We start from the raw sequence: 19,277 nt of genomic DNA, 5'->3' as shown, positions 1-19,277 counted from the left end.
AGGTTGTAGTGTCCAGGATCATGCCACTGCACTCCAGCCTTGGTAACAGTGAGACTCCATCTCAAAAAAATAATAGTAATAAAATAAAATAAATTCACAAACCAATTTCATCTTTAAAGTACATGAAATGTGTACTATGTATTAGCACTTGTAGACTCTATGTCCCCTTCCAATATAGTAAAAATAAAATTTGCATTCTACTTATGCCAAGAATTTATATATTTCCTGGAAATAAAATATATACAATTTTATCCATTTCAAAATAATAATAGACAATTATTTTTAAAAATTACAGGAGTAATGTACCTCAAACTCTGGCCTTGGATTGAATATTTTTAATATCAATTCACAAATATCAAATATCAGTTGATGTTTTCATATCAATTCATTTTGATATTAAAAATAAAATCATTTTAATGTCAGAGGATGTTGAGTGTTAAAATGATCTTTTAATATAAAAATCGATTTTGATTAAATTAATAACAATATTAATTTGTATGTCTTTGAAAATACGGATAACCTGTAAGTCATGAATATAAAAGAGAAACAAACATTTGAGAATGTCACTGGTATAATGGATAAAGCAGTGACGAAAACATAAAAATGTCATTTGCCCTGAATAGTTTAGCTTCATGTTACTGACATACTCTCAATTATGTAAATTATAAGAGAAATACTACTAAAAAGGAGTATGCCAAAATGTTTATTATAGTTGTCTAGTTAGCCCTGTCCAGCTGATGAATAATGTGAACCACATATATAATTGTATATTTTCTGGTAGCTATATTTTAGAAAGAAAACAAAACCAGGTAAAATATTTTGATAGTATAAATTGCATATAATCTCTTATATTCAAATGTTATATTTTGACATGTGACACTAGTCACATTTTAAGTGCTCAGTAGCCACATATGACTCATGGCTATCATACTGATTAGTACAGACTTAGATAATTAAATTATAGATGTCTTTTAAAATCATATTCCAATTCTCAATTTTTATATTTTCATATTATTGTTATTGTTTGTGGCTATCACAGTAAGTAATGAATGCTTATTTTTTAAATGCATGTATTAGAGAAAGTTTTGACTTATGAAAGTGATAATTTCAACTGCCTTTAAAAAACGGCTATAAAAATTGTTATAAATTTTTGCAGACTTTTAAAAATATTATTTGTAAATGAAAACAATCAAACTAAATGATGTTAGTTTTGGATGGGTGAATATTTCCTAATCTATTAAAAAGAAGGATTTGAAACAACATTGTGATTGGCTATTAATTGAGCCTTATATGGCATATATTAATATATATGTGTGTGTGACTTTAATATATCACATATTTACTTATGTCTCAAATAAATAATTAATGTATTTGCACATATCAATAAGTAGTAATTCTCAAGTGAAACAACATTTAACACTTTATAACATTATACATATATGTGTGTGTATACACCAATATTTTAAACTTTTTTCATATACCTTTGAGAATATGTCCATAAGCTTGAATGTCAAAGCTGCCACTTAGAGGTGGAGATGCAGCTTGAATTCTTTGAATATGAATTTTTGACTCGCCTGGCCAATTATTTCCTCTGTAGACAAACTCGTTCTCTGTCTCATGTGTGATTATCTAATTTCCAAAATAAATATTGATAAAATGATTAAACTTAACAATGGCTTACATGATTTCTATTTAATCATGGTACAATCCTGTGACATGACATAAATGAGCCTCATGTATTCAGGATTCTTCAGAACATTAAGGAGTGTCACATAAATCAACACAGGCCATACCTATACAGCTGCAATAATGAGGCCAAAGTCAACTCAGTCATCTCTGCAGCAATCAGCTGGAACTGCAGCAATACCTCATTAATTCAGAATGCACCCTCCATCACTCAAGGAACAAATATTTATTGAGCAGGCACTCTGTTCAAGGTACAGTGCTAATCACGGCAGAGAGGCAAAGGAGCATGAGATGTGGTCTTGGCTATTAAAAAACTAAAACACTTAACCACATGCCGTTTTCTACATGGATAGTGGTTTTTTTTTTAAATTTATTTATTATTATACTTTAAGTTCTAGGGTACATGTGCATAACGTGCAAGTTTGTTACCTAAGTGTCAATAAACAATAACTCTTTTAAATAAAAAAAAAAGGAAATAGCATTTAGAAATCATTGGGAAATATTAGTAAATAAAGAATGGGACATACAAAGTTATTTGGATGGAAGAAAAATATGCCAAACAAGAGACTTTTCCAAATTACTTGAAGACTAAAAGGATATATATGTATAACCAAGAATAAACATATTTATTTAGAAGACATTGATATACTATAATATTTTATGACAAAATAAAGAGAAAATACTAAGTTAAAAAAAAAAACTAAAACAATTTTTCAAAAAATACTACATGGAGTCTTGAAAAGTTAACCAACAATTTAAGAAAGTTTATGATCTATACAGTGGCTGACCCAGGCTAACAAAAATACTTGCGTAACGTTCAGTGCTCACCAATTGACAAAAGCAGCACATGCTATAGAAATTCACAGATTGTAACCCTAATAGTGAAAATTATATTCCCCTGTTTTTGATCCCTTATAGTTATCTGTTACTACTGTAAAATTTAAAATGATAAGCCTTCTAGCACAAAGAATGAATAAACATTAGTGCTAAAAGATATAAGCAAGAATGTTCCTAGCAGCTATATTCATAATAGCCCCAAGCTGGAAATAATGCAAAAGTTGTTCAATAGAATGGATAAATTATGGTATACTTATACTATGGAAAAATGTACAGCAACCAAAGAGAATGAAACTACAGTATATGCAATGTGAATCTCACAAAATTAAATGAAAGAAGCTGGATTCAAAGCAGTACACACTGTATGATTCTATTGATATGAAGTTTAAGAACAATCGAAAATAATTAATGGTAGTAGATGTCAAAAGAGTGGTTATTGGGATGAGGAGTGAGTTTAAGAAAGAAGACAGGTTCAAGGAATGTACGTGGGGAGCTAATGATTATCTTGATCTGGGTGTGATTACATGAGTGTATCTACTTTGTAAAAATGTGTTGAATTCAGCAAGGTTATAAGATACAAGATAAACACACAAAAATCAATTACATTTCTATACACAAATAATGAGCATATGGAAATCGAATTTAAAAACACAAGACCATTTACAACTGCTTGAAGAAAATGAAACACATATATAAATCTCACAAAATATGTACTAGACCTGAACTGAAAATTGCAAAATGCTGATAAATGCAATAAATGAAGACCTAAATATGCTAGTGAAGCACAAAGAAGACAAATAAATGGAGAGACATACTGTGTTCATGGATTGGAAAACTCGATATCACAATGGTGTCAATTCTTTCCAAAACAGTCTATAGATTTAATGTAATTATTGTCAAAATACCAGCAAGGTTTTTTTGTAGACATAAATAATCTTATTTTAAAATGTATATGGGAAGGCACAGTACCTAGAATAGCTAAAACAATTTTGCCCAAGAAAAATAAAGTGAGAAGAATCACACTACTCAATGTTAAGCCTAACTATTCAGATACAATAGTCAAGAATGCATGGTGTTGGTGGAAGGACTGACACATAGACCAATGGAAAGAATAGAAAACTCGGAAATACACCCACACAAATGTGATTTTTGACAAAGGTTCCAATGTAATTAAATGGAAGAAAGATCTCCTTTTCCATAAACGGTGCTGAAACAATTGAAGGCATAGGCAAACAAATGAACTTCAACCAAAAATCACATCTTATAAATAAAAATTAACATAAAATGGATCATGCCCTTAAATATAAAATGTAAACCTGTAGAATTTTTAGACAAAAATAGAAAAATCCTCAGGACCTAGAGCTAAGTAAGTTCTTAGACTTGAAACCAAAAGTACCATTCAAAAAAGAAAAAACAAATGAGAAATTTGGCCTCATAAAACTTTTCAAACTTTGTTCTGTCAAAGACCTTATGAAGAAGATGAAAAGGCGAGGTACAGTCTGGGAGAAAATATTTGCAAACCACATATCTGACAAAAGAATTACACCTAGACATTTCACAGTAGAAGATATGTATGTGGCAAATAAGTTCATAAAAAGATGTTCAACATCATTAGTCATTAGGGAATATTAATTAAAATGAAAATGAGCCATCACTACACACCCTACCAGAATGCCTAAAATTAAAAATAGTGACATCACCAAACACTGGCAAGATTCTGCAGAAACTAGATCATACACTGCTGGTGGGAATCTAAAATGGTACAACCACTTCATAAAAAAGTATGGTAGTTTCTTTAGAAACTATGCATATTCTTATCATACAACCCTATAATTGCACTGTTGGGAATTTAACCCAGAAAAAAATGGAAACTTATGTCTCACAAAAGCCTATAGATGAATATTCATAGCAGTTTAATTCATAATAGCCAAAACCAAGAAACAACTCAAATGGCCTTCAACGGGTGAGTAAACAAACTGGTACATCCATAACAGTAAATACACTCAGCAATCAAAATGAATAAATTAATAAACACAATTTGAATGATCTCAAGGGAATTATGCTGAGTAAAAAAAAGCCAGTATCCAAAAGCTATATATTTGTATGATTATATGACATCTGATTTCATTTTTGTAGCATTCTTGAAATGACAAAATTATTGAGAGAATGAATTTGTAGTTACCATATATAAGTGAGTGCAGGAGGAAGGGAATGAGGGAGGTGGCTGTGACAGCATGGCTACAAAAAGGTAGCACAAGAGATGCTCATAATAGAACTGTTCCGGTGGTGGTCAGATGAATCTATACCTGTGATAAAATTGTATAAGAACTAAACAAACACACACACACACACACACACACACACACACACACACACACACAATCCTGGAAAAATCTGAATAAGGTCAGTGGATTTTATCAGGTCAATTTCCTGGTTATGATATTGTGCTATATTATACAAAAAGTTATCATTGGGGTAAAATTGGTAAAGGATATTAAAAATAGTTCTATGTTAATTCTTACAAGTGCATGTGAATCTACAAGTATGTCAAAGTTAAAGTTCTTAAAACAATTTATTGATCTATACATTTAACATATGTACATATTATTATATGTACCTGTCACTTGAATTTTCTTAAAAGGCCACAAAAATCTAAGTCCCTTATTCTTCAATGTAACCTTTGATAAATACTTAAAGATAGAGGTTACAATTACCAATTAGTTTACTGAGAAATCTTGAAAAATGGGAGAATTTTGACACAGATGCTTTGAGACTACAAAGCCCTAAATTAGTTATTATATTTTCTAATAGAGCTAAGAGTAAAGCACTGGAAAGCTTAGATGCTAATCTTGAAGATATTAAGAGTAAATCATTGGTCCAGGATGGGATAAAGGCAACTGTTTTGGAGTTTTTATAATTTTTCAGTGATTTTAATCATAAAATTGTTTACTTTGCAAAAAGTTTTCTGCAAGGCTGTAATCCAATTACAATGGTTAATGATTATTTAATCTTTAATCTTGAGCTTATACTTGTTTTTGGTTTGTGGTAGGAAATTATATTAACTCATTGAATATTTTTATAGAAATTAAAGTTTTAAATTTTTCATATTGTAATATTTAATATTATTTATTATAAATGTAAAAAATTGTTCAGGTCCTTCTGGAATTATGAAAAACCACTTCTTTCTTCCCTTGTATAAATTTTCATACAAGCAAAAATAAATGGTGTTTATAACAGAAAACAATTTAAAAGCATAATGCAGAATCTCAATATTTCCTTTCAATAATATCTGTTTAAGGAACTTTATTGGTAGAGACCATAACTTCTTCTTTTAAGTCCACAGAGAAAACTCTACTTAAATCTGACTTTGTTTTTTAAGGATATTTTTTCCTGTTTTCCTTTCCATTGACATATTTCTTAAAGAATTTTTTTAATACTTAAAGTCAATCTTCATGTTCCAAATCTTCATATAACCTTAGAATAGTTAGTTGTCTTTTCCTATTAAAAGATATTCCATCTGTATGTTGGCTATTTAAAAAAATTAAAAATAAAATTCACTACATAAAAAGTAATGCAAAATTCTAGGCTTACCTGCCCAAAGCTCACAGCCATCATGGGTATATTGTAACTGCAGTTGTATGAAGTCATGGTGACAGAATATTGGATTGTCATAGTTGGCCCATTTGTTTTGGTCCGATTCACCTGAAAGTGCTCTAAGAATATTCCTTTATTTGCTAATGCAGGAAGTCTTCTCTTGGGCATTTCTAAAGAATATAAATAAAAATATTAGGTTGGTGTAAATGTAATTGTGGTTTTTGCCATTTAAAAGTCAACCTAATAGAGAGGAGATAAAATTGTATTGCTTCTGTTGCTAAAAATAAAGTCATCAAATAATAACAACATTGTCATGACATAAAGTATTTAAAATCAAATATTAGAAAGAAGACCTGAAGGCAAGTAGTTTGTGAAGCTTTCTGAACTTTCAGTTTTATATTGTAAAGTTTATGTCTTTTGACATATGAACCCTATCAAATAAAAACCAAACATTTAAAAGCGACCAATCCCTGGGTTTCCTCCAGCCTTCTTTGGGTAGCTAGCTTTGTTCTGTTCTAGGTGGTGCTCACTAGGATGTGTGCTTCATGAGAGCAGGACAAGGACTGTCTTCTTCATTGCTGTTTTTTAGTACTTGATACAATACCTGACACATAGTAGGTGCTAAGTGAATATTGTTTAATGAACGACAACATTTATCCCAGCACAATCCATCTGTCTTATACATTTTCTACCAATCATAATGTAGGTCTGGTGACAGCAGATTCAAAAGGAGTGACAATAAAGTAGTAGCATTTACATTTTTTTAAAAAAATCAGTTAACTCACCGCCTTGCACTTGAAAGAAATTCCAAAGAAAAGGATTCTAATGTTCCTCTCAAAAATGGGAAAGTCACTTTTAAGGTGACTGGAGTTAGGTTAATTTTTTAAAAGATGGTAGAGTTTACTTTTTATTATTATTGCATCTAACAAATGTCATGTCTATTAACATGACTAGAAACACAATGCTAACACCATTGAAATGAAGGTTTCATTTGTAGTATTATTAATTATCACTCTTAAGTCTATGGAAAGTTTCAAGTCAATCTTAGTAGACAGATGTCAATCTCAATAGTTGCATTTTGGGAATAGATCTCTCTCATGGTAGTTGGTTTCTCAAAAATAAAACAAAGCAAAATGAAAATGTTTGACATAGTATATTTATCCATAAACAAAATCCTGGACTAGAAAGCAAATTCTTGCTATTGTGAGAAAGTTTTCATTAAGGATTCGTTTATCCTTGGAATAACCACCTTGCACTATTCATTACAAAATAAAATCATAATATTATTGAGATAAAAGAATGACTCATTAATATTTAGGGATTAATGTTTCTATCCATACTACAGAATATAAAATTAATTTCCTTGGTAAGATTTTACTATATTTAGATTACGGTAGAGATAAAATGATACAACATACCATCCAATGTTGAGATTGTAGCTGTTTGTCCAATGTACACTACATCCACATAGAAGGATTGTGATTCTGATGCTTTCTGTAAACTAATCCTTTGAAGAGAAACATTTGTCCCAGTGTACTTTGTTCTTATGAGATCCAGAATGTCTATGCAAGTGTAAGTCCAGCTGAAATATGGTTGATTAATTTGTTGTATAGATCAGCGGTAATGTTTAAGCAAATATACTTTAAAAAGCATTAAAATTTTATAGAGTAAAATATCTTTTTTCCCACAAGAAGACCATCAAGGGAGCTTTATTAACGCAGACAAGCAGCCATAACAAGGCACAGCAGGCAGAAACTTACAGTGGCGGTAAAAGATTGAGCATTGTATACAAATATAGGCTTTCTTTTATTTGTAGCCTTGTCAGTAGCCATAGGATGTAAAATAACATTGTGTAACAACAAGTAAGGAAACTAAGAAGCACAGGCATTGGTGTAGAGCACATTGACAAAACAAGACACAAGAATGGAGTCAACAATTTTAGTGAACAATACCAGGCATAGAACAGTAAGTTCAGTCCACTGCTAAGAAGCAAAACTGGAACTTGATAACACTTCCAGGAAAGTTCCCTGGAGTAGCACTGTTCATTGTTCTAAGTGCTAGACGGGTGTTATTTGTAGATATAAATGGTTGCACAGTATCTTTTAAATGTAAAACTCAGATTCAGATTGTTCATTAAATCGTAACTGCATTGGAATCTCATAAATTACAGTTAAGCATTAAAGCTATAAGAGTCTGTAACACGGATATAAATATTTCCATTCAAATAATTAAATATAGTTTAACAATAATCTTTCATCAGCTACCACTGTAGTTGTTACTGACTAGTTTGTTTGGGCACCTTATAGTCCCATTTTCTTCAGGGTTCATAAACTCATCATGGGATCCACCTCTAGTTCATCAAAGATTAGATTACACATATCAGTTTTAGAAAGTTGTATGCAGATGACATTAAGTTAAAGTGCTCTTTAAATTAAAAAAGTATTTAGGGTCTCAAAGTAGAATTGTACAACTAACTATACAACTCTAAAATTTTTAAAACCACAACTTAGAAAATTTGGCATACTGAACAGGACCTTTTATAAGGGAAAAGGAGACTGCAAATGATATCAAAACTGAACTGCACACTGTGCCTTTGTGATTAGATAATTCCATTTTTTTGAAGAGAAAGGCAGACTGTTTTTAGATTTTAAAACTTCATTTACAACAAATCACTTTTTGGAAGGTTGTAGAACAATTTTGGGAGGTGGGAAATGGCACTTTTAACACCAACAGTGTACTGAAAACAACAAATACTAATACATCTACTTGATCCAGGTGGACTGTCTGACCTATATTAAAGCAGATCTAGAAATATTTGTTAGAGGCTGGGGGTAGTGGCTCACGCCTGTAATCCTAGTCCTTTGGGAGGCCAAGCTGGGTGGATCATGAGGTCAGGAGTTCGAGACCAACATGGTGAAACCCTGTCTCTAACTAAAAATACAAAAAATTAGCTGGGTGTGGTGGCACACGCCTGTAATCCCAGCTACTCAGGAGGTTGAGGCAGGAGAATTGCTTGAACCTGGAAGGTGGAGGTTGCAGTGAGCCAAGATCACACCACTGCACTCCAACCTTGGCAACAGAGTAAGACTCTGTTTCAAAAACAAAAAAAGAAAGAAAGAAAGAAAGAAAGAAAGAAAGAAAGAAAGAAAGAAAGAAAGAAAGAAAGAAAGAAAGAAAGAAAGAAAGAAAGACCTGTTAGAAGCAGATAAATTTATTTTGTCTCAACTGGTAATAGTTTGATCAAGGGAATCCGGTTATTTTTAACTATCATGATATTCTTGTTTAAAGGTCTTGTAACATTTAGGGTAAAGAAAATCCATGAACTCCATCAAATGTAATGCATCTTGAAATTACTGCCTAGCAGATCAGTTTTTTAATTTAAAAAAACTTATTTTTTGTGGATACATAGTAGGTGTATATATTTGTGGGGTACATGAGATGTTCTGATACAGCCATACAATGCATAATAATCACATCATGTAAAATGGGGTATCTATCCCCTCGAACCTTTATCCTTTGTGTCATAAACAATCAAATTATACTTCTAGTTGTTTTTAAATGTACTATTATATTATTATTGACTTTAGTCACCCTGTTGTGCTATCAAATACTAGGTCTTATTCGTTCTTTCTAGCTATTTTTTGGTACCTATTAACCATCCCCACCTCCCCTCAGCCGTCCCAAATTATAAGCTAAAAGGAGAGACCTATTTAATGATATGGTAAGTGATGACTTGATTGATACAGAAGAACAAGGATTCATAAAATGTTCCAAAATCCTGAGGCAGTGGAGGAGTGCATAGCATAAGGGCAATGGGCATCAAAAGTAAAATTGCGATTTCACTGTTCAATTCAAACACTCCTTCCCATTGTAGCAAAATGTACCTTCAGATGTCCCTTTGAGAAGGATTTCTGCTTCATAAAGATGGACTATAGCAAATTGGGCATGAAACAGTGGTATATAATCATTCTGTTTATGGACTTTTCACGCTCCTTGCCACCTAACAGAGGCAGGGCTGGCTCAACTCCTGGCATTGCATCTGCCTATGTTACTGCCAACAAAGGATGCCCTCTTCTGAGTCAATAATTCCTCTGTGGAAGGGCAGAATTCTCCCAACTGATTTCATTCATTCCAGGAGCTAGCTTCAGTCCAATTTTATACATTGGATTGAACTATGTAATGGCCTCAAGGCATATATTTGTTTTCAATACTAATGTATCTCTCTCAACACAGATCAATGAAAATATATCCAGTGTTCATGGATTGGAAGAATTAATATTGTTAAAATTAATATTGTTAATTATTATTAAAATCATATGGTTCTGTGCAAACATCATGCATAGCATGTATAGATTTAAGGCATTATTCTCTCTCTCTTCTTTGAAGTCCACTTCAAGTTCTACCAAACTTCAGTATCTAATGAACTTTGTGTAAACAAGAATTTTTCTTTCTTTACATTCTATGGAAACGTGTAGATATTATACTCGGGACAAGACATCAATCATTATCTTATTAATGCTTATTTCAAGAACCTAAGGAATATATGAAGCAGGGCTTTTGTGTTTCCTGAAGAATTCTTTGAAAAGCTTAATGCCCTTATTAAAGTTTTTCCCTCTGACAAACACCTGTTGGACTATAGATTCCTACCTCATGACTAAAGAGATACCGACACCTGTAGTTAAGCTTGGTCTACAGATGCCATCACTTTATCCATTGATTGACCAGAGTATCTGAAGGGAATTAGGTCCATATGCTCAGGATATGATGCCAGAGATACATACTTCAAATATGATGCTGATGTTTTATATTAAAAACGAAAGACTATGACTTCCTACACACACACACACACACACACACACACACACACACACACACACACACACACACACTTTTTTTCTTTTTTTTTCAAGACAAGGTCTCATTCTGTCACCCAGGCTGGAGGGCAGTGGCACAATCTTGGCTCACTGCAGCCTGGATCTCCCAGACTCAAGCAATCCTCCACTGCAGCCTCCTGAGTACCTGGGACCACAGGTGTGCACCACCACGTACAGCTAATTTTTGTATTTTTTGTAGAGATGGGGTTTTGCCATGTTGCCCAGCCCCCACCTTTTTTTTTTTTTTAACATAAGGTCATTCCAGTTCCACAGGAAGGATAACTCTGATATGCTCCCACCCACCTGCCTGGTCCCATCTTTTGCCACCTTTCTGCCACTGTCCCAGTGAACACAACTGATTTCCTCCTGATAGAGTCTGGGGACCTAGCTTTGCTGGAGCACCTCCAGGTCTTCGCCCTGGCTGTCTCCCACTTTACACATCTTATCCTCTAAGATATAGTTTTTAAAACCTTTAACAAACAAGGTTTCCCTTCCAGTCCAACATATGTCAGCAATTTTTAGAGTATATGAATTTCTAAAGTTATGAATTGGGAACTGGCTGATGCATTTTGAAAATAGTGTTGGGGGCCAGGCATAGTGTCTCATGCCTGTAATCCCAGCACTTTGGGAGGCCTAGGCAGGAAGATTGCTTGAGCCTAGGAGTTCAAGACCAGCTGTGGCAACATGGCAAGATCCACTCTCTACAAAAACAAAAAAGTAGCTGGGTGTGGTGGTGCACACCTATAGTCCCAGCTACTTGAGAGGGAGGCTGGTGTGGGAGGATCACTTGAGCCCAGAAGATGAAGGCTGCAATGATTTGTGATGGTCCCACAGTACTCCAGCCAGGGTGACAGAACCAGACCCTGCCTCAAAAAAAAAATAGTGTTAGGATTATGTAGAAAACAGGACAATTGAAATTGCAGATTTGAAGAGCAGCTTTTGCATCAAGAAACATTCCCCCATCAAGACTGCTGTTTCTTCCCATCTAACTACTCCACTCTCCATTAACATCTTGCCTGTTTTTATTTATTGTCTTTGTCTTATTTATGGTAAACATTTGGTTCTATTTCCAACTTTGGATGATTTTCTCACTCCCTCTGTCTGGGTGTCATGAGGAGACGCTGGTTCTCCCTCACACTTGTTCCACACATGGCAGTTCTGAGTTACAGAGTTCTATTCTATGATGGGAAGAAAAATAGTGCTCTTCGTATCTTATTATAATAGAATAATGTTCTCCATATCTTATAAAATGATGGAAACTTACATGACATGTATTAAAGTATCATATAAACTCTATATAGACCCATATAAAATAAAGATTGTGATGTAGCTATAACAGAAAAAAAGCAAATAAAAAAAGAAATCTTTTCAAGATATGGAGATCCTATTATGGTTATTTTTATGAGATAAATTTTATATGAAAATAAACTTCAAAAATTGTAGAGAGGAAATGTTCTATGTCTTCAGTGGAGTAATGGTTACATGGCCATATACACGTGTTAAAACTCACTAAATTGTGCATTTAAAAAGAGTGAATTTTACTTTATGTACATTATACTTTAATAAACAACAACAATTTATGGGGAGTACTTTATAAAATAGAAAGATGTGTGTTTCTGTGTATGTCTTCATTATTACTTCTATTGTAAATGAAATTTTTACATGTACCATGTATGAAAATGCAGTCACAACTGACATAAATTTCAGAAGATATAAAAATTAATAAAACCCCAAAAATAATTATATAGAACTAAATTGTGTTTAAGGGCATGACAGCTGTAGTCATTAAATAGCTTTCTCTAGGTTCATTTTGTTTCTTCCTTTATGTTTCTCTATTTGCATTTCTATGTGTCTAATTTTTGGTATAGCAAGCATTATTTCAAAATATCTCTATTCCCTTTTTTTTCAGTGATCAAACTGTAACGACTATATTGTGATAAGTCTGTCTCTACCTTCCAGCAACAACTAGGGACATTGTTAGATTTAGTAATATATAATTTAAATTCTAAAGTTTACCATTGTTTTGTCTTTTTATGGTTATGGGTGATTATAACATGACCAGTTGTTATTTTCATAATCTATAGATTTCTTTAAAACACGACTATTTCTGTTGGATGTTCATGTGTAGAATAGGAAAACTGCAGTTACATCCATTGTGCGTGTGATTTGCCATCATCTCCCCAAACAGACCAAAACAAAAACGTAAAACCCCAAGAAATGGATTTGTCTTATCTTTGTAGTGTATATACCATGGTATAACTTAATTTTCAAATTCATAGCATAACTTACTTGTTTCCATGAGCAAAGTCGTATGTAAATTGTATATCGGTGTTTCTAGTAATCTTGCTATTGTCTTGGTACTGGAATTTTAGACCAATATAATTTGCCAGGAATCCTTTGTATGCTAAACATAACTACATAAAAATATGAAAATCATTGGTAACAATATGTTACCATTACATTGTTTTGTAACAATTCAAATAAATTCAAAGTCAATAAATATTTATTGGGCATTTTCTACATAAAATGTACCAGAACACGTAGAAAGAAATGATTAATTTCAGCCAGTTAGCTGCGGAAGAATTGGAAAAGATTTTATAGACAAAGTGATGTTGAGGTGACCTTACAATTAATAATAATTATCTATTATTTTTAGGTATAGTGTCCTTTAAAACTGCAAACAATTCACTCTCTGTGGAGATGAGTTATGTACTAACTCTAAGCTACTCAGCAAATTTAAAAGTCCAATGCACATAGGAAAGAAGAGAGGTAAACATCCAGGCAAATTAAATGGGATGTAAATATCATTGAACATTTAGAGATAGAGATCAGTGTCACTGTAAAATAGTAATTAAATACCAATTTAAATGGTCCCCAAGTCCTTAAGCATGCCAAATATGTTAAGAACTTTGAATTTTAGGATAGATGCCACAATTTGAGAATTTTAAAATAAGAGAAAGGGTGAATCTATGATTAACAGTGTCAAATGCCCTCACTAAAACTGCCATCTCCTGTGCTCCTAATTTGGTTTCACTTCTCTCTGACTGGATACCCAAGATCACCCTACGATGGCTAGCCATTTTTCTTTCTTCTTAATTAATGAAGAAAAATGAAGAAGCTTATACATTTTTAATTATTTTGGTATTTAAACTTGTGTGCAAATAATTTTTTCTGAATTAAAAGAGAAATATAATACATGATATGTGGTGCTATATACATATATATATAGTATACATTTATTATTTTGAAAATCCTCAGAAGAAACCACAAGCACCCAGAATTTACACGACAGTGCCTGTTACAATATGACATACTATTCATATGGCAAGCATTTTTGTCTTAAAATTTCATGAAATTTTATTACCAAGGTATGTTCCAGATTCAATTAGCATATCATTTTGTTGAGCTTACCTGATTATAAGGAAACAATAAAATGTCCCCATATGGTCGTCTGTTTGGTTTAACATCTGCTGAGTCAAAAAGGACAGCTGGGTTTTTCAGGGAATAACGACCACAGTAAGCATCAGTTTCAGCTGTCTTCTGCCCTCTGTTAATATGTTCCTACCGAAACAATAATATTTCAAATGAAAACATGATTTATTGTTCTGGTTTTCCCCCAATGTATGCACCCAAACCATTCAAGGTTTAACCCAGATACCATTGTTTCCCCGATTACTTTAACTTGAGATGTTTTCTTCCTTGTCTGAAATCTAAAGTTCTCATTTGGATCCATAATTATATAATCCCTTATACCAGTATTTGACTAGTTCCCAAGTTTGACTTTTTTCCTTACATTATGAGCTCTTTACGGGTATTTATTCATTCTTTCCATGGGTGTTTATGCAGTGTTTACTGTGTGTCAGGTTTCTGCTTGTTTGTGTGTTTGCTGTTTAATCTTTAGGATTCAAGTGGTGAAGAACCCCATCCCTGTAAATAGAGACCATCCGTCTAAGACAAAGAAGCCAATGATGATCAAACTGAGGCTCAAGGGAGGCATCTAACTCACATAAAAGCATCAAGAAAGATGACTCAGGGGAAGTGACAATGAGTTAAGTCTTTAAAGATAAATAGCAGTTGTTGGAATGGAAAAAAAGGTGTCAAAGGCACTGTGCAAATGGTAAAAAGAAAATAGGGGCTTCAGAGATAGGCCAAAATTGTACAAAAAAGCAGAGGTGTGAGAGGGCATGGTGCTGGGAACGCAAACTGTTAAGGTTAGGTGCAGCATGGAAATGCACGTGAGGGTAATGATGAGAGATGAAGTAGGAAAGGAGTAAAAGGTAAATTACAGGTGCCATCCTCATGGCTGCTAGTACTACATTCAAAATAGAACATAAATACACATATGTTTATTAAACGAAGCTGAAAAGGTCATCTATTAAATGGAAAGATTTTTTCTCACTAATCTGCTCATGAAAAGTATCATGAGAGATATTTTTAAGCATTTATATTTATATCCAGGGTATTGATCTGAATTAAATAACTAGAGTATACATTTTTTATTCTTACAGTTTTCACTTGGAAATAGCAAATAGCTGACTTCCTGAAGACTTGAAAATGAGAATTAGAAAGCACATATTCAATTTTCTTCCTTTACTCTATATTAAAGAAAATATCTCATTAAGAAGGAAATAACGACTGGGCAGTGTACTAATTAACCAGAGTGTTATGTCAAAAAGCAAGAGAAGCAATTATATAAAACTACATAATACATAAAAACATATAATGCCCCACCATATATTATAATCTCTGAAGTCAATGAGGAGAAAGGATATACTGTGCATCCATGTTAAGAAAACACAAACCAAGTCTGGGCGCGGTGGCTCATGCCTGTAATCCCAGCACTTTGGGAGGCCGAGGCGGCTGGATCATGAGGTCAAGAGGTCAAGACCATCCTGGCCAACATGGTGAAACCCCATCTCTACTAAAAATACAAAAATTAACCAGGCGTGGTGGCAGGTGCTTATAGTCCCAGCTACTTGGGAGACTGAGGCAGGAGAACTGCTTGAACTCAGGAGGCGGAGGTTGCAGTGAGCCGAGATTGCACCAACACACTCCAATCTGGTGATAGAGTGAGACTCAATATCAAAAAAAAAAAAAAAAAAAAGACAGAAAAGAAAAAGAAAACACAAGCACAATGACATGATTTGGATCTGTGTCCCCACCAAATTGCATGTTGAAGTGTAATCCCCAAAGCTTGAGGTGGGGCCTGTTTGTAGTTGACTTGATCATGGGTGTGGATTTCTCATGAATGGCTTAGCACCATCCCATCTGTGCTGTTCTTGTGACAGTGAGTGAGTTCTCACAAGGTCTGGTTGTTTAAAAGTGTGTGGCACCGCCCCAATCTCTTCTCTTGCCTTTGACCAAGCCAATTCACGTGCCTGTTCCCCCTTTACCTTCACCATGATTGAGAGTTTCCCAAGGCCTTCCAAGAAGCTGAGCAGATGCCAGCATTATGCTTCCTATACAGCCTACAGAACTGTGAGCCAATTAAACCTCTTTTCTTTCTAAATTACCCAGTCTTAGGTATTTCTTTATAGCAATGCAACAATGGCCTAATACACAAAATAAACAAAAACACTACAAATCTTACCTTTGCTCAGCTTTCGTACTTTCTAGTAAGAAAATTCATGAGTAGTAAAAATTTTTTGACAAACGAATCATAGAAGGCACTACCAATAGCACCTACCAACAGCCCTTACAATAAATGTATAACAAAGTCATTTTTGCAATTTGATTGTGAATGACTAAGTTATTAATGCTACTTCAAAAAAGAAATTATAAAATTTCAAACCATTATATAAATTATCATTTGGTTTCACAGTTTATTAAATATTTCATACCAGATTAAAATCAGTTTCATAGTCTCTGAAGTATTTCACAACAAATCCTTCTTCAAAATTTGTAATTTGTGGTGGACACTTACTGCTAACCATTTCTTCCACTGCTCCCTGAAACTAAATTAACAATATAAACATTAGTAACTTCTTTTCATGAAAAGTTAGAACACTAGTAATCCTACTCCTGATTCTACTAATTAGTTCTAATAGAACATTTTCATAATTCCCATACTTTAGTCATGATTATGAGTTAACTTTCTAAATAATTTTAAGTGTGATAATTTTAGTGGCCAATGAGTTTTCAAAACTTTTATTCTAGAATAACAATAGTTACATGGAATTGGCTAATATTAGCCATACTTAGTTATTACATAAGGCAGACATATTTGTTTAGTAGCTTTTTAAAGAGAGCAATGAAGCAAACCTAAATTAATTAGTACCCAATTAGATAGATTCCAAATAAATAATTTTTCCAACTAACTCAAAAGTAACTGGAAAAAAAAAAAAAGATACACTCCAATAGATTCTGGCCAACATGGTGGAACCCTGTCTCTTTTAAAAATACAAAAATTAGCTGGGCATGGTGGTGCACACCTGTAGTCCCAGCTACTCAGGAGGCTGAGGCAGGAGAATCACTTGAACCTGGGAGGTGGAGGGTTGCAGTGAGTGGAGATCACACCACTGCATTCCAGCCTGGTGACAAAGCGAGATTCCGTCTCAAAAAAGATTAGATGCATATGCTGTAAGCTTGTATTTATAATTATTCAAAAATAATAAATTATTGAAGATTATGCAGAAATTAGCACATATTCACAAGTCTCCTATAATTTCCATATCAATTTCTCCAGCAAAGCACAGAAATAATTGTCACTTAGAATTAAGGGCTTGAGACAATAGATACTCTTTAATCTGCAAACAAATGTTAACTTAAATTCATTGTCCAGATAAGTTGTCAAAATGTTGTAACTCACAAGCATTCTTTCTTTTTGAACAGCTGCCCCCTATAGAGGTACATTAGACCCTGTTGGCACAGACCTAAGAACTCCCTTTTCCTTCTCTTGTCTTTGGAATATTTCCTCCCTTCTCTCCTCACTATGGGTAGGCTCCAACCTATCACGCCAAATAGAAGAATGTATTAGTGCTCCTTAAAGTGTTCTTTATAAAAGGTTGACATTTAAATGGTGTTCTGTTTAATAAAATAATAGGATATTTAACCAACACTTTATAGCTAAGCTTTTATTGCACTACATCTCTCAAGGAATTTCTGATTTTGCAGGATAACAAATGGGGTTTTGAGTGAAGAAAAATACCCATGTGGTTAGAGGGACTCAGAGCTTCTACACATAGGCAGGGCAAGGGTTTGGAACCTTTGATATATGCCTTGTCTGGAAAAAGGGGTGGCTGCACTAAGTTGACTCTTAGTCTCCTTTCAGATAAAAGTGTTCACAGTATATAAATTATGGTGAGTCGATCAGGGGATAAATAATTTGCAGTGATTTTTTTCAAGTAATATCTCTTTCTCATTTGTCTACAAATGGCCCATGAATGATGTGAGAGGGTGCAGGGAAAATGCGTGGTAGAAACATTCCTACAGCATACTTCAGCCTCTGATGACCATGGAGTGAGTGGCTTAGAAGCGATCCCATCCCAATTCAGGGTGAATGTCTCCAAGTTGGGTTTTCCTTTGGTTTGTTCTGTAATATCCAGTGTGACGTTATTCCCTTCAACTACTTCATAACCAAGCAGATCAAAATCTCCTGAAATTAAGTGCCAAACAGAATTTGTAGAAGTTAACTAATAAAATGCCTATATATAAAACTACATATATATGTATATATATATGTATATATATGTATATATATACATATAATAATATATATATATATTAAATAGACACTCAAATGTAGCCAAATTGGTTTCATTTGGTGCTCCATTATCACAAAAGAAGGAAGAATGGGGACGATGTAGATCCTTAAATTTGAGCAGATTTATCCATAGCATAAATGGCAAAACAGACAAAGTGCTATATATTTAAGGCACTGTTTCTATGCAAAAGGAAGTATTGTAAGATAAACAGGCTGATGTATTAGAACCGTGAGATAAAGATCAATGGGCAGTAGGATATTCCAAAAATTCTTTTAGTTTTGTGCTAGTACCATTATTTTAGTGCAAATGCTCAGCTGAAATACTGCTGTTTTCTTTAGACATGAATAGGGCATGAAGATGAATTCCAGGAAACAATCTCTGACCTGTGAGGTTTGTTCATACCATGCCACTTAGTATGATAATCATTGACTTTGCCACTTCAAGAGGAATAAGGCCTGTCCTCAAATGTCTCTGTTCTTTGAAAGGATGCTCTACCAGTGGAATCTCACTGATCTTTTTGACCCTTTTTGTTGGGGAAAGTCTTAAAATCTTCCCAGTTAGGATTTGGGTAACATATTTCTTA

At 33.5% G+C, this 19,277-nt stretch overlaps 1 protein-coding gene across 2 annotated transcripts in view; it reads right to left on the bottom strand.

Moving 5' to 3' along the window:
- Positions 1 to 19,277, bottom strand: part of PKHD1L1 (PKHD1 like 1) — a 167,713-nt gene that overhangs the window by 106,553 nt on the left and 41,883 nt on the right. For both annotated transcript variants that reach the window (XM_028852869.2, XM_015145876.3), the window contains exons 18-24: positions 18,428 to 18,585; positions 16,832 to 16,945; positions 14,403 to 14,552; positions 13,281 to 13,405; positions 7,536 to 7,699; positions 6,115 to 6,287; positions 1,482 to 1,629 (exon numbers count right to left, since the gene is read on the bottom strand). In XM_028852869.2, coding sequence (XP_028708702.2) covers positions 1,482 to 1,629; positions 6,115 to 6,287; positions 7,536 to 7,699; positions 13,281 to 13,405; positions 14,403 to 14,552; positions 16,832 to 16,945; positions 18,428 to 18,585 — 1,032 coding nt within the window. The remainder of the gene's footprint in view (positions 1 to 1,481; positions 1,630 to 6,114; positions 6,288 to 7,535; positions 7,700 to 13,280; positions 13,406 to 14,402; positions 14,553 to 16,831; positions 16,946 to 18,427; positions 18,586 to 19,277) is intronic.

The sequence above is a fragment of the Macaca mulatta genome, chromosome 8, assembly GCF_049350105.2.
Source record: "Macaca mulatta isolate MMU2019108-1 chromosome 8, T2T-MMU8v2.0, whole genome shotgun sequence".
NCBI classification, from domain to species: Eukaryota; Metazoa; Chordata; class Mammalia; order Primates; family Cercopithecidae; genus Macaca; species Macaca mulatta.
The sequence above is the reverse complement of the archived record's forward strand: the minus strand, read 5'-3'. Positions and strand labels throughout refer to the sequence as shown.